The sequence below is a fragment of the Abrus precatorius genome, unplaced genomic scaffold (genome assembly GCF_003935025.1).
Source record: "Abrus precatorius isolate BTA unplaced genomic scaffold, Abrus_2018 Scaffold7, whole genome shotgun sequence".
In the NCBI taxonomy this organism is placed as follows: Eukaryota; Viridiplantae; Streptophyta; class Magnoliopsida; order Fabales; family Fabaceae; genus Abrus; species Abrus precatorius.
In genome coordinates, this window is record NW_020874417.1 from 22,684,140 (window position 1) to 22,700,491 (window position 16,352).

General features: G+C 32.4%; 1 protein-coding gene across 1 annotated transcript; it reads right to left on the reverse strand.

Annotated features, from left to right (window-relative positions):
* Positions 1–5,441: 5,441 nt before the first annotated feature.
* On the reverse strand, positions 5,442–14,660 carry LOC113871629 (anti-H(O) lectin 1-like; the record flags this gene model as incomplete). The annotated part of the gene is made up of 2 exons (XM_027508725.1): positions 13,864–14,660; positions 5,442–5,484 (listed from the first exon to the last, which is right to left on the reverse strand). Coding segments are annotated over exons 1-2 (840 nt in total), but the record flags the coding sequence as incomplete, so codon positions are not given.
* Between the last annotated feature and the right edge of the window lie 1,692 nt (positions 14,661–16,352).

A 16,352-nucleotide genomic window follows, 5' to 3' on the forward strand; every position in this document is an offset into this window, starting at 1 on the left:
GCAAGATATGATGAGACAGAAGGATGAGGGAAAGGACTTAGATTTCCATCGTGATGAAAACGGGGTGGTTAAGTTTTGGAACCGAGTGTGCATTCCTCAAGTGGATGAGCTGAGACAGATGGTGCTTGAGGAAACGCATAAGAGCAGGATGAGTTTTCATCCCGGTGCAACTAAAATGTATCAGAACCTCCGGAAGAATTTCTGGTCGAATGGTATGAAGAGAGACGTGGCTGAATATATAGCTAAATGCCTAACTTGCCAGAAGGCGAAGGTAGAACACAAGCGTTCACCTGGGTTGTTACAGCCGTTGGAGATTCCTGAGTGGAAATGGGATAGTATTTCCATGGATTTTGTTTCTGGGCTGCGTAAGACCAGGAACAACCATGATGCCATCTGGGTGATAGTGAGGCTGCACACTTTCTCCCGATCAACATGAAGTATAAATTGGAGTGACTTGCGGAGTTGTATGTGCAGGAGATAGTCAGGCTACATGAGTGCCGACTAGTGTGGTGTCAGATAGAGATCTAAGGTTTACCTCGAGGTTTTGGGAAAGCCTGCAATGGGTATTAGAGACTAAGTTGAGGCTGAGCTCGGCTTATCACCCACAGACTGACGGTCAGAATGAACGGACTATCCAATCCCTGGAGGATTTGTTGAGGGCTTGTGTGCTCGAGCAGCAGGGAACTTAGGAAGAGTGCTTGCCGCTAGTGGAGTTCACGTACAACAACAGTTACCATGCTAGTATTGGAATGGCATCGTTTGAGACCTTATATGGACGGAGCTACAGAACCTCGTTGTGTTGGTATGAAACCGGAGAGGCAACTCTGTGTGCGCCGAATATGATCCAAAGAGAGAATGAGCAATCAGAATGATCAAAAACAAAATGAAGGCTGCGCAAGACAGGCAAAAGAGCTATTATGATAAAAGGTGAAAGTCGTTGGAGTTTCAGGTGGGTGACCACGTATTTCTGAAGGTCTCACCTGTAACCGGAGTGGGGAGAGCTCTGAAGTCTCAAAGCTGTCTCCTAAGTTTATTGGGCCGTTTGAAGTGCTAAGTAGAATTGATCCTGCTGCATATCGGATAGCATTGCCTCCAAATCTCTCAAATCTACATCCGGTGTTCCATGTGTCACAGCTTAGGCAATATGTGCCAGATCTTTCCCATGTGATAGATCTTGACCCAGTTCAAGTGAGAGAAGACTTGTCATATGATGTGTACCCGGTGAGGGATAAAGAGATATCACTGGTGAAGGTAATATGAAACTCGAGTGATGAATAAGATGCCACATGGGAAATGGAGAGTAGAATGAGAGAGTTGTACCTGGGGTTGTTTTTGTAGTTGTGAGTGTTTGGTTGAATTTTGGGGATGAAATTCCTTAAAGGAGGGGAGAGTTGTAACGCCCCAAATTTTGTAATATTAATTATTGATAATTATATAAATCTAAATGTATATTCATGTGTATATTTTTTTTTATATATGTTGTGAATATATATGTGCATATATATATATATGTTGGAGATGTGTGTATGTATATACATGTATGCATGACTGGATAAGGCTGAAATCAGCTAAGTGCCTAAGTGTAAGGCATGATACTGGGATGTTCTCGCTGCAGCGAGAGGATTCTCACTATAGCAAGAGGGTCCTGGGAGGAAGGACCAGAACTATCGCCTTCTCACTGTAGCGAGAAACGTCTCACTATAGCAACAGAGCGACAATTTAGGGTGTATTTTTGGGTGCAGTCTCGCCGTAGCGAGAGGTCCTCGTTGTAGCGAGATTCTGCAGAAACCAGAGTGCAGTTTTCTCTGGTTTTTTCGTTGTAGCGAGAGGGCGTGTCGCTGCAGCGAGGTCTAGAATATCTCGCTGTAGCAAGAGTGTCGCGACCAGAAAAGGATTTAAAGGGGGTTAAGGTTAGGGGAGAGTTATTTCTCTCTCTCCCTTCGAAATCCTTTTGATCCTCTCATCTCCAAACCCTTTTTCACCGATTATATTGCCTCCAAAGCCATTCGGAAGCTTGATTGAAGGTTGAATTCGTGTGGGGGACGCTTGGAGGTGAGTTTTAATGGTTAGGGTTTCGGTTTTTCATCCCCTTTCTCTGTTTTCGTGGTTCCCCTGAGTTCTCATGGAGTTTCTCCATGTGTTTAGGATGAAATTCGTGAGGGGGAGCATCTCTTGGTGGATTTAGCGTGTGGGTCTTCAATCTGAGGTAAGGGGAGACTCTATCCTACTCTTTTGTGCATGAATTGTTGATATTCTGCTGAATATTGTGTTGTGATTGAGTTAGTAGGTAGGAAATTGTTGAGAAATGTAATGTGGGCCATATGCCGTGATATGTGAACAATGTGTGTTGATACGAAATTGAGGGATTTGGATTATATGTAAATGTTGTGTGATAGAATGAGTGTGGGCACTTGTGCCGTATATTTGAATGAATATTGTGAAAATGTGGGCCCAAGGGCCTGTAATATGAATGATAATTGTAGGGTGTGTGCGTGTGTAAGCATGACTATTACATGCGTGAATGAAATATGTGTGAATGTGCATGTTAGCGTCGTTGTAATGTGCTGTGAATGGTTCAACGATACACTGGGGATGTGGGAGATGAGGACGGTAGAAATACCTTGGGGAAAAGGGAGTGGTGGTGACACCGACTGCGGAACGGGTGCACCACGGGTCACACACTATCTTCCTGACTAGACCTCTGACCACTATCTTTCTTAAGCGACTCGTGACTGGCGGGGGTAACCGGCGACCATTCATGGTGTAAATCTGTGATCATAGTACTATAGTGAGTGTGGCTGTTGTGCGTATGCACGAGTTTGTGTATTGTGCTTGTGAATGTGAAATGCTGCCTGTGATTGTATTTGCTTAATGTATTGGTAATGTGTTGGAGGTGAGACTCTATGCTGACTATGTGCTTTTGGGTAGTGTAGAGTACTCACCCTTACATTCATTTTTCAGGCAACCAAGACGATCAGCACCGGACTTAGTGAAGGGATGGATGGACTGCTATAGGACATAGAATTTATTTTAAAAATGTTGTAATTGAACTAGTCCTGTAGCAGTTATTTGATATTAATTTGTAACCCTTCACTTATTTCAAAATCTTTTATGAAAAATTTGGTTATCCGATTTGCGAAATTATTATTTAATTGGAATTAAATTTAAGATGTTACAAATGCATTCTGAAAAATAAACTTGTTGATGTTCTTTTTTACTCTAGAGCTACACATTCCTTTATTTTTTTGGATTGTGTGTGTTGCTTTGAATTGCCTATTTCTTCTCTGTCAAATAATGTGGTAGTGTCTAGTCCTACAAATAAGCCTGTTGTAACTTCTTATGTATGTTTAAGTTGTTCTGTAATGATTCATGGTAGAAATTTCCTAGTAGACTTAATCCGAATACCGTTTTCTCAACTTGATATTGTACTGGGAATGGATTGATTTTCGTCTAATCATGTCTTATTGGATTGTAAAGAGAAAATCTTAAATTTTGGGACAAATATTTTGGAGGATTATAGACTCCTAAGTGTGGGTGATTCGAGGAACATGATTAATGTCAAGGCTTTCATGGTGATGTTTTCTTTGTAGGCAGAGAAAAGTGTGAAGACTAAGCATATACAGGTGGTGAATGAATTCTTGAGCATTTTTTTTGAAGAATGTAACCGAACTGTCACTAGAAAGAAAGATTGAGTTCACAATTGATCTCATGCCGGGAGCAAGCCCAATCTCTATTGTGCTGTACTGAATGTCGCTGATTGAGTTAGCTGAAGTGAAAAAGAAAGTAGAAAACTTGTTGGAAAAGAAATTTGTGAGACCGAGTGTATTACTGTGGGGAGCTCATATACTCTTTGTGAAGAAGAAAGATGAGAGTATGAGGATGTGCGTGTATTATCAACAATTGAACAAAGTGACCTAAAGAATAAGTATCATCTCCCCAGAATAGATGATTTAATGGATCAACTACGAGGAGCTTCAATACTTTCTAAGATTGATTTGCAATCAGCCTACCAACAAATTCGGGTGAAGAATGAAGATATTCCTAAAACAACATTCAGAACTCGCTATGGCCATTACGAGTACTTAGTAATGCCTTTTGGTGTGAGTAACGCTTCGGCAGTGTTCATGGATTACATGAATTGAATCTTCCATCAACATTTTGATAGATTCATGGTAGTGTTCATTGATGACATCCTAATCTACTCTAATAGCTGAGAAGAACATGTTGAGCCTTGAGAATTGCCTTGTAGATTTTTAGTGAGAGACAATTGTATGCTAAATTTTTGAAATGCAAATTTTGGCTATTGTAGATATAATTCTTGGGACTAGGGATGGAAACAGGGCAGGTCAGGCCAGACTTTACTCTAAACAGGCTAGGTCAGGCCAGGCTTTACTCTAAACAGGCCTGGCCTGAAACATAATTATTAGGCCTGAGCCTGCCCTGTTACCTGTTAAAGGCTTTATTTTAGGCCTGGCCTGGCCTGTTTAAGTGGCATGGCCTGGCTTGAAGCCTGTTAAAAAAAAATTAATATTAATAAAAATATAAATATTTTATTATTAAATTAGTTTATACATTTTTCTAATTCCTATCTATGTTCTTAATAATTATTAAATAATTATAATAATATTTATATAATTTTATAAATAATTTTTAAAATATTATTTAAGTATTAATTATAAATATTTTATATTAATAAGATTTATATTTATATTTTTTTATTTATTTTTTAAAATTATATAAATAGTAAATATTTTAGTTTTATTTTAGAAACATATTTTGTTTATTTAAAGACATCTTATATTCAACAAATAAAGTTATAGTAAATACATAAAATTGATAAAAAAAAATAACATTCACACAGTTTGTTGAATCAATTAAAAGAAAATTATATGTTTTGAAAAAAATTTAAACTTACTGCAATATATATATATATATATATATATATATATAATGAGAATAATAATAACTATTAAATTAAAAAAATAATTACAAAAAATAACACTTATAAAATTTATTGAATCAGCTAAAAAAATTATTATATTATAAAAAGTAAATAAATATCGTCATTATAAAAATTGTAGATGATAAATACTTATATTATAAAATTCATAGATGCAGAAAAATAACATATGAGCATAAGAAGAATTATTAAAATTTATATTTAAATTAAAATAACTTATATTTCTAAATTTTTATCTTAATTTAAAAATATGTGAGAAAACTTAATATAAAAATTTAAACTTAATGTACTATATATATATATATATATATATATATATATATATAATGAAAACAATAATAACTATTAATGTAATATAGAAAATATTACTGATACAATAAATTAAAACACATACTTATAAATTGCATATAAATTGATAAATTGACTAATAATTTAATTAAAACATGTGCAAGTTATAAAAATATATATTATTATATAATTTATTTATAATTATATTATTTATATTATTTGTTACATGGTCTGATTATATATATATATATATATATATATATATATATTAATATATATTATAATAAGTTTTTTATTTTAGTTTGTTATCATTTTTTTTTATAAATTTTTACTTTCAAATAAAATATAATTCAGATTTAAGCAAACTCTATTTATTATAAATAAAAAGAATTATAACATAATATATTAATATAATAATTAAATAATTAAATTAATAATAATAAAATTAAGAGTATAAAAAATATGTTAATATAATTTTATTATTTTATTTTGAAATTTTATTTCGTTTAGTTTTGATTATGTCTTATTCTTGTTCAAAGACTTAACTATTTTTCAAATTGTTTAAATATAATATATTATTATTAAATAAATTTATTATTTAAAAAGTGTAATCATGTATAAATATTTTTAATTTTTAATATAATATAATTTCTGTTTTTTATAATTATAAATAAATAAAATTATAACATAATATATTAATTTAATAATAACAGAATTAAAAATATAAAAATATATTATTAAATAACTTTATTATTTAAATATATTTTGATAGCTCTATTTTTAAATTATATAATATATATATATATATATATATATATATATTTTTATACAGGCCAGCTTGTCAGGCTTAACAGGCTTTATAAACAGCTCAGGCCTGACTTGTTTACTTAAACAGGCCTTAAAAAAGGCCTGAGCCTGGTTTGTTTATTAAAAAGGCCAAGCTAGGCCACAGGCCCCTATCAGGCGGCCTGACTTGTTTCCATCCCTACTTGGGACACGTAGTATCTAAAGAAAGAATCATGGTTGACTCAATAAAGGTAGAAGCAATAGTTCAATGGTCAAGACCTACAACACAAATAGAGATCCAAAGTTTTATAGGATTTGTCAGCTATTATAGAAAATTCATTGAAAGATTTTTTAAGATAACATTGCTTTTGACGAAGCTGATGCAAAAAGGGAAAGACTTTGATAGAATGAAAAGTGCAAAACAAGTTTTTAGAAACTGAAGGAAAAATTGACATAAGCACCTATGTTGATTTTGCCAGATCCCGAACAGAAATTTAAGGTATATTGTGATGCATCGAGACAAGGATTAGGATGTGTATTGATGCAATTGCGACCATATTAAGTCAACTACCCTATGCATGACTTGGAGCAAGCAGCAGTAGTTTTTGCACTAAAGATTTAGAGACACTATCTCTTTGGAGCGTGATTTGAAGTCTTCAGTGATCATAAGAGTTGAAAGTACCTATTTGATCAAAAGGAGTTGAACATGTGACAATGAAGGTGTATGATGTTTTTGAAAGACTATGACTTCATATTCTCCTACCACTCTGGAAAAGCAAATGTAGTTGTAGATGCATTGAGCAGGAAGTCTTTGGACATTTGAACTATGATGGAGAAAGAATGGAAGCTGATTGAAGAATTTAGAGATTTGAATTTAGCAATGGAAGTATGATCCAACAGTCTCTGTCTTAGTACCATGAAGATTAGTAATGATTTTTTGATACAAGTTGAAGCTAGACAACAAGAGGACCCGTATTTGCAAGAGATGATGTGCCAAAAGGATGAAGGCAAAAACTTGGAGTTTGATTGTGATTCAAATGGACCAATAAAATTCAAGGACAGAGTGTGTATTAATGAAGCCAATACTGTACATGTATTTTACTTCAACTTTTTCTTTAAATTTACTTGTTTCCCTATTGCCTTATTACTGGAAAACCTTATGAATTTGAGTAACAAGGATGAAAGTTTTAAATTTTTCTAACTTTTTCACTTTGAATATAAGTGAACTTAATTTAATTCTTCTTTACAATATAAAATTATTTCTTAAATTGTATAAGTAAAATAAGGATGTTACAACCTTTGTGCTGATTATTAGCTCTCTGATAAATCTAACTAGTTTCCCCAAATGATTGTGGTCATGGAAGGTATAAACATAGTTCACCGCAATTAGTGTTCTAACTGTTCCTCTTTCGCTCTCTCTATATATAAGCTGAAGGTATGGTGAATCCTACCACCAGTAGGGTAATCAAAAGGAACATTGTACCCTATTGTGATCTCTATGGTAAAAACCTCGTCGGGTCCATTTTCACTAACTATTATAAATTTAGAGTGACAAACTATTTGCCATTCTCTAAATACATCATTCACTCTACTCTCAACACTCCACTCAGTCAATCTAATGGGTCTCTAAGGGGTGATCATTTTTGTTTCCTAAAATTGTTAGTAAGGATGAGTCTTCTCCTCACTATTAAAATATAATCAATTGAAATTTCACAGTAACAAACACAATAACAAACATGTCATCCATTTCCTAGCATAGCTACTATAACTAAGCAATGTAATATGCCAATCTCTTTTTATGTACGTACTTCCTCCTGCATTTTAATCACAGTTAATTGTTACCTTATGTATTTCAGGAGGTCTTACACTTGTAGGTGAATAGTTGTTGATAAGTCTGTATTTTGGTCTGTTTTTATAGTCCATATATTTATGTTTGACCTTATTTTATTTGGATTTTGTATTAATTCATATATATATATATATATATATATATATATATTGTGCAGTTTAGCATAAGAAATCCACAGTTAGATTTTTAGGCTTTTTAGACTTAAAATGATTGGAAATTAGAGTTTCACAGCAGTTAGCACGCCCAAACTTTAAAAGCAAGCACAGGAGTGCTTCGACCACATGCACGATTGTCCTTATCTGTGACAAGCCCAATTATGAAGAGTTTTTAGGGTTTTTAAACTCTATTAAAAAGAGACCTTGGGAGCAACAATTCATTATCCTATTCTACATCTAGTCCTTGATTAATATCTTCATATATGTTTAGTGTTTATCCTATTGCACATATTTGTATAATTCTAATTAATTATATTATCAAGTGACCGTACCTTGATTAGTTAATGGATCTATAAGATAAAACACGACAAAGGATTAAGTGGACCAAACTAATCTTTCTCTTCCAATTGTTATGCTCTTTAATTAATATCTTAGATGACCATTGTGGATGTTGGTTTAGAGAAAAGAAAGTTAATATTCCATGACCATTGCGTATTGATAGTAATTATATGACTGATTGGTAATCACAGGGAAATTGAACTTATAATTAAGCAAAAAAAAAACATAAATGATTGAATGAGAAAACTCATATGCCCTAGGTTCCTCTCCTATAACTTTAACCAAGATGTGTATTATGTTATTTGCTTTTATTTATAATTAATCTTATAATTGAATTCCTATTTTTACTTACTTTCTCATCCTTTAGGCTCAAAAAATTGAATTAAGAAATTCTTAGTAATTGGAGCTAATCCTTGTGGGATGATAATTTTGGAAGCTTAATTTAATAACCTTATATTACTTTTCGACGAGTATACTTGCCCACCGAACAATTTTTGGTTAGCCAATGCACATGGATACAATGCATACAATATTAGGCCTCTTAGCAAAATTATAATCAAGAGTGTTAGTGGGAAATAAGTGTGTGGCCTGTGATGCTTTCACTCTTATTACATTTCGTACAACCATGAATAGCATTCACCACCCTATATTTCCCCAGTCTTCTAAAATCGACTCCATCTTTTATACTCCCAATACTAACTCATTTCATCATCATATTGATTGACAAAATATTTTCCCTCCACTTATTTATCATCATTCAGTCAAACAAATTATGTTGAAGGTTTGACACCTTCATATCATATCGTCAGATCGTGCATTTTTAATCAATCAAATGTCATCCATTCAATGATCAACAAAACATGCATCATGTTGTTCATCAATTCAAAGAATCCATTTTAAAACTAGGATTTCTGCATGTAGCCACTCATAGAAGCAAGTGTGTGTGTGTGTGTATATATATATATATATAATAGTCACACTCATTATATGGGTATAGCTTTATTGATGGGATAAAACTCTCCTACCTCAAGAAGGTGATTCGTGGAAGATATTGTCTAAAAGACCAAGTTCTTCCTAAATATTATGAAGTAGAGTAACTTTTAAGAAATAAAAAAAAATGAAGAAATAGACGTAAGATTGGAAGATTAAACTCCAAGAAACTTACTTGGAATTAAGTGAAAAAGATGTCCAAGTTTAGATTTGAGAGAAGTTTGAAGTTCTCAAGGTGATTTAGCTGTGGAAAGAAAATGAGAAATCCAAGAGTAAGATGAGAAATGGTTGCTTGGCATCTAAGTTTTGAAATATTAAAGCTACTTGAATACCTAATTTTCTCGAGGATTTTTGCTTGAGTGAAGCCATTCTTGCTTAAGAGAAAAAAAACTAGACAAAATCTTCTACACATTTGATGATATTTTCACTTGAGCAAAAACATACCAAAAAGCTCCTATTTCTGTCAATCGTTCTCACTTGGAATAATGTATAGTATCGTGATTGGGGACACCTTATACATCATGAACTTTCTTTAAAACCATGTTAAGGTCTCAATTGAGGTAGCGTAGTAACACAAGAAGAGTTTCCATTGCCCGTATCTAATAATGAAAACCTTGTTTACCTAAAAGATGTGATAGGTACTGATATTGCCTGGCCATTGTTTTAAATAACTTTACAACCAATGATGTTCATGTAACTTTCTTTATAATTAACTTCAGAATATTCGTTGTTTATAAATTATAAATCTAAGATCAATGATTTCAGATTGTACCATCATCAAGTAAAGGGATGGAAAAGAAGTAGGCCACACTAAGGAATCCATTGCTAGTCCATTTACTGAGGGCTTGTTCCTAATTCTAACTTTGTAGAGTTTGCACAAGTGAAAAGTGTTGTATGTTTTGACATCATAAAGTTTGTTAAGAGAAGTGATCATCCTATTAACAAAATTTTTATTCCTATTTCTATTGAGCATTGGAGAAAGGAGTATACTGACACATTTGGGAAGAAAAACATTATTGGAGATTATTGTCACTCGGTGATTGTGTGCCTCCATCATTTGTTATATCATTAAATAACTTCTTAAAGTTATTTTATTTTCATAGCAAATATCACATTGTTGATTTGTCTTAAAAGGTATTTGTATAAAGTCTACTTGCATGACACTAATACGAAAAATAGATTCTCATTTATATCTTTGTATGAGCTAAATGAAAAGCTCAACCTACCTAATATCAATATATAATTGAAATATTAACACTTTATGATATTAGGTGAGTCGTAATATTTTTTTTTTATCATATTTCACTCTTTATATTATTTGCTATTATTTATTAGTTGTAATTAATATTATAAATTTTATATTTTTAATAATATAAGGTAAGTTATATATTATTTATAACATTTATATAAGTTATTTATATTTACATAAATTTAATATAAGTTATCTAATTTCAGCAAGTACTTTAAATTATTAATTAAAAATAATATAAACTTAATAAATAGAAATCAAGTTTAGGCCCATTAGAATAATGAACCCTAATAAATCCCTTTCGCATACCTTGAATTGATGCTCCATTTTCTAGCCAAAACTATTAGCTGGCATGATCTGATCGGCACCTAGATTTGGACAACTATAGTAACTAACAAATTTTGCATGAAAACTTAAAGTCATTTTCATCCTCTCTCTCAAACTTAAAATGGTTACTTTCTTCTTCGATGGCTTTTCTCCCACTCACTGACCAGATTTTCCCAAAACTGCATTCAAGGCCATTTCTGGTGCATTTGTCAGTGCTAACCGTTTCACTCCCACAACAGCTTTGCATGGGATACTATTCTAAATGGCTTCAAAGTTATGTCGTTGTTTAGTGCTTTTTCGCTTCAGCCAGTGCCTCGAGGAGCTGAGCCTGAGATGGAGCGAAGGGCCTTCTTCCTCTTCAGTCCAATTGAAAGCGGCGCGATCTCCGGACCACTCGACGATGTCATTTCCGGTGACATCCTACTCCTCTCAGGGGTGGGATGTATGTGGGAAGGAAGCGAAAGAAGAGTATTGCGCGGTTGCGGAAGATGTTCAAACGGAGTCATTCAGAGAGAAGTAATCGTTTGGTTTTGGTTGTGTACTTGTGTGGTTTTGGTCCTGTGGGTGCTATTTTCCCTTTTTGTTTATCATTTGTTTGTGTTTATTACTTTTTGAATTATTTTTTTTCTATTTTACTTTTTCAATACCCAAGCAAGGAAATAAACAATCACCTTGGCAAAGCAGTTCATGCGTTATAATTGCCGATGTAGCATAGACTACGAATGTAGACTAGAATTTGAGATGCATGGTTATGTTCTTCAGCATGGATTAGTGTTAGTGGTCAAAGTCTCTTCTGCTCTCATAGAGATGTATTCGAAGTGTGGTTTTTTGAGCTTGAGAATCATTATTTTTAGGATAATGCGAACAAATGTGATTTCTAATAATCCAGTCATTTTGAGTCTTGGCTTGGATGGATGTGCTTCTAAGGCATTTAAAACATTTGATGAGATAATGGACTTCTATTATTTGGTTTATCATTTAATAAAAGAAAATTAATTACAGCGACTAATTTTAAATATTTTAAAAATATTAAGATTAAATTTTAACCATTTTTTTAAGAATTAATTTCAAATAATGTTACTTTTACGGTATTAAAATCATAATTAAATCAATTAAAATTATAATCTTTTGAAAAAATATTACTTTTTAACTTTTTATAATGCGTTGTTGAGAATACAAAAAATGTATTACTAATCATAATAAATGCAGATTTTACTAGTATTTTACCTTAATTTTTAATACATTTGATATGAAAAACATGATGGAAAGAGCTAAAAAACTCATAAAAATAATAGAATGTTCAATTTATTTCTAAATAGTTTAATTGTTTAGATTTTGTGAATTTTCTATGTAAAAAGTACTAATTAGAACATATTTTGCAAGAAACTTTGAGTTGAGATCATAAGGTTGAGGATTAAGAGAGAAAGATAGAAGAAAAGTAGCAAATCTGGAGATAAGGAACAATAATTGATGAAGATGTGTTGGGCGTTATCACTTTCGTTGGTGAAAGTGAACACACAGCCTGTGCGCTGTCACTTTCACTGGTGAAAGTGAATGTGCCAGAGAAGCTCAATCACAACGAGTAGCGCGTTACCACTCTTGCTGGCGAAAGTGAGCGTTTCAGAGGACTTCAATCTCAGCAAAGCTCTGCGTGGTTACTCTTGCTGGCGAAAGTGGATGTTTCAGAGAGAAGTGTTCCAAGGCAATTAGCCTGTGGTCACTCTTGCTGGTGAAAGTGAACACGCGCACTACTTGACCTCCTACGTTGTCACTCTTATTAGCAAGAGTGATAATGCATAGAATCGGAAATTTCTATAAATACCAGAAATGCTCAGATTTTTGGGGTCTTTTGTTCATTTTCTGTTTTTTCTGTTAGATTCTCATTGAGAGAGAGTGAGAGAGAGGATTAGGGTTGAACCTCGAAGCTCCAAGAAGAGGAATTGGATTGGAGCTCGTGAAGATGACTTCTCTGAGTTTCTTCTCTTCTTCTCCTTCTTTCTCTTTTTCTGTTACAATGTTTGCTTAATTTTTCGTAGTTAGGAGTTTATGAACCTTAAATTGATGTATTGATTCGCTTCTTGCTTCTGAAATTTGAGTTCTTGGATTAATTAAGTTGTTAATTTTGTTGTCATTGCAATCTTTGAATGGGAATTCGTATGATTAATCAAAGAGGAACATTTGTCAATGGAAGTTGAGTTTGTTTTTCCAATCTGAATTAGTAACTAGAATTAGGGATTTCTTAGGGATAAGGAAACTTAATCCTGCAATCCTACGGTTCTAAGTCTTAATGCAACTTGAAATTGAACTTTATCAAAGGGATTAGGGTGATTTAGTTACTCGTTAGGGTCAATGATTTAAGGGATTAAACTTTGACTATTAATAAGAGAAACTGACTTTCAATTAACTAATTGTTTGAATGTTCAGAGGCATAATTGAATTGATATTGATATTCTTGTGAAATAAATTCCTAACTATCATTCATCCATTTCTAATCTCAACATCAAATTCTGTAATCTTTTTTCTACAAGTTCTTTACCTTTTAATTGTTCTTGTTTCTTGTTTTTTGAATGTTACAACTCTTGGAAATTCTTATAGCTCAACTAGTTATTGTTCTGTGAATTGATAATTAATTTCTTAATTTCATGTGGAGACGATACTCTGATCTTAAAAATTACTGATTACTTTCTGCAATTCCTAATGCACTTGCTAATGTTTAGAATTGTAACAACAAATCACGCAATTAAACTTCATTAAATATTGAATTTATTAATGAAACACAACGATCAAGATTACCGAACTACATAAAACAGAACAAAGAAATGATTAAATTAGCAACTAATGCTAAATAGCATTTGTTTTATTCAGAAACCAAGTAGCTCTTGTGAGTTCTCCAGTTGAAGAGACATCGTCGTTCTAATACAAATTAGAACTGAAAGTCCAAGAATGAATCTTGTGTATTTCAACCAACTGTCCCGTAGCACCAGAGAAACCAATTCGAACCCATTCAGGTAGAATAGTCCTCAAATCAATTGCAAATGAAAGGCTACTTGAAGTACCGTTGACATAGCTATGAGGGTAGCTCACAAGTACACTTAAATTTTTTGTTATAGGTTCATAGTTCACAGTAGCAAAGGCAATAAACCCATTTTCGTCATTTCCAGCTTCCCATTTGGTTGTTGTCACTGAAGCAATGGAATTAACGTCAATGCCTACATGTGAATAGGAAGGATCCCATGGGTTCCCAGGAAAGGAGTCAAATTCTACAGCAACTAATTGATTTTGGTATGCATTTAAAGCAGTGTTAGCGCTGAAGAGTCCAAGGAATCCACCACTTGAATTTTGGGGGATGTTAGAGTTGAATGGAGCAATGAAGAAGGCGATGCCATCACCAAAGAGTCCAGGACCATTTGGTGCAACAACAAAAGAGAAGGAAGTGGTGAAGCTTGCAAGCTTGCCAGTTTTGGCATCCCAAAGTTGCACAGGTGCAGCATAAGAGGCTCTACCAGCGCTTTTAGGTGCCGCACCTGTAAGCTCTATAGCTCCTCTTACAAGAGAGGTGTCTCCTTGGAAAGTAATGTCATTTTGATTTGTGTATGACCCAAAACTAGGGAATGTGAAAGAAACTGACTTCACAGTTTGGGTCAACATAACGAAGGAAATTATGATCGTGAGAACAGACACGAGGCTTTCAGTTTGAGTCCTTGAGTTGATTGCCATTTTGCCTCTCACTTGTTTAGCTTCCACTAGAACTTAGATGTGATTCGATACCAAGAATTCCATTGGCAATATATAGAGCTTCGGGAAAACAAGGACTCAAATAAAAATAGGATAAATTAATTAATTATTAAAAAAGTATTAGATTTCACAAAATTTCACTAGCTCAATTTCTTTTTTATTTTCTTCACTGTAATCTATCCAGATTTATAAAACTGTATAAAAACTTAATGGTAAATTTGTGTTTATGATATTACTATGGTATTACATAAATTAAGACAGCTTTATATAGAGTTAAAAAATAGAAATATCAAGTAAAATTTTATTTATTTTTGAGAAATGTGAGTGTAATTTGCTCTTAAAAAAATTATAAGGAAATAGAAGACAGGTCAAATAAGTTGAAATAGAAAATGGTAAAGGAAACTTAACTATGCAGGCCAATGACCCACAAACCTGAAAGTTCACATCATACGAAGAAGCTGAATGACTTATTTACAAAGAAGACATTAGACGGACTAACTATAGGTGATTAAAACAATGATATTTGACATTACATTTGACCTAGATGGCATTTGTCCATGTACAACCAAACATATGGTAATGAGGTTAGCATTGTTTGACTATTTTTGTGTCCTTGGCCGTATGATGATAATCTTACCTAATTATATGGTGACTAGAGAGGTGTTGTGCATCATCATTTATGTTTGTAATTATAATATTTTGAATTACATATTATATATTATTTTATTATTAAAAATTATCACTTATTCACAAACAAAATATATGAAGTACTATCATTGGGGGAAAAATATTTGATATATTAATATATCAAATATAGTATTAATAATATTTTAAGTATTATCAAATAATATATCAAATATAGTATTAATAATATTTTAAGTATTATCAAGTATATATATCATTAAATAAGTTCAACAAAGATTTGAACAATCAAATTAGTCCCTAACTATAAATAAGTTAATTAATGACTAAAAAAGTCAATAACAAAAAGAAACCTTCCTTTAGTTCTCATTTAGTTGTTAAATTAGTTTGCAATCAATTTAGTGACCAAATTTGTGATTGGTTTAATTTAATAATTTGACAACCCAATCATTCAATAACAAATTGATAATTTTTGTTGTTGTAATAATATAGTAGTTGGAAACTTTTTCAAAAACTAATTTTATAACTGATTTAAATGGTTCAGTCGCTAAATGATTAATTCATAATGGTTGCTAAGTCTATCGCTAATTAAATTAGATTTGTGGTTGTAAATTTAGTTGCGGTTTAATTTTTAAAAGTAAAGTAAATTAGATCACCGCAGTTTATTAAACATATTTTTTTCCCCTTTTTTTCCCTCTATTCAGTTGAATAAAACGTATTTGGACCGATAATAAGGCATTTAAATTCACACAGTTACAATAAAAATACTTTGAAAGAAGTAAAGTAAACATAATTACATTAGTTAAAATATTATAGAATATATAACAAAGTGCAAAAACTTTATGTATGGAATAAACATATAAATGATAACAAATGAAATATAATGTCTAAAAAGTTTCAAATTTTTAAAATAAATTAAAATATGCTAAAGTAAGCATTTGAATCAATAACAATAACAAAATATAGCCGATAAAACAATAACAATAACAAAATAAATTAAGCATCCTGTCCATACTTCTTTCCAACATAATC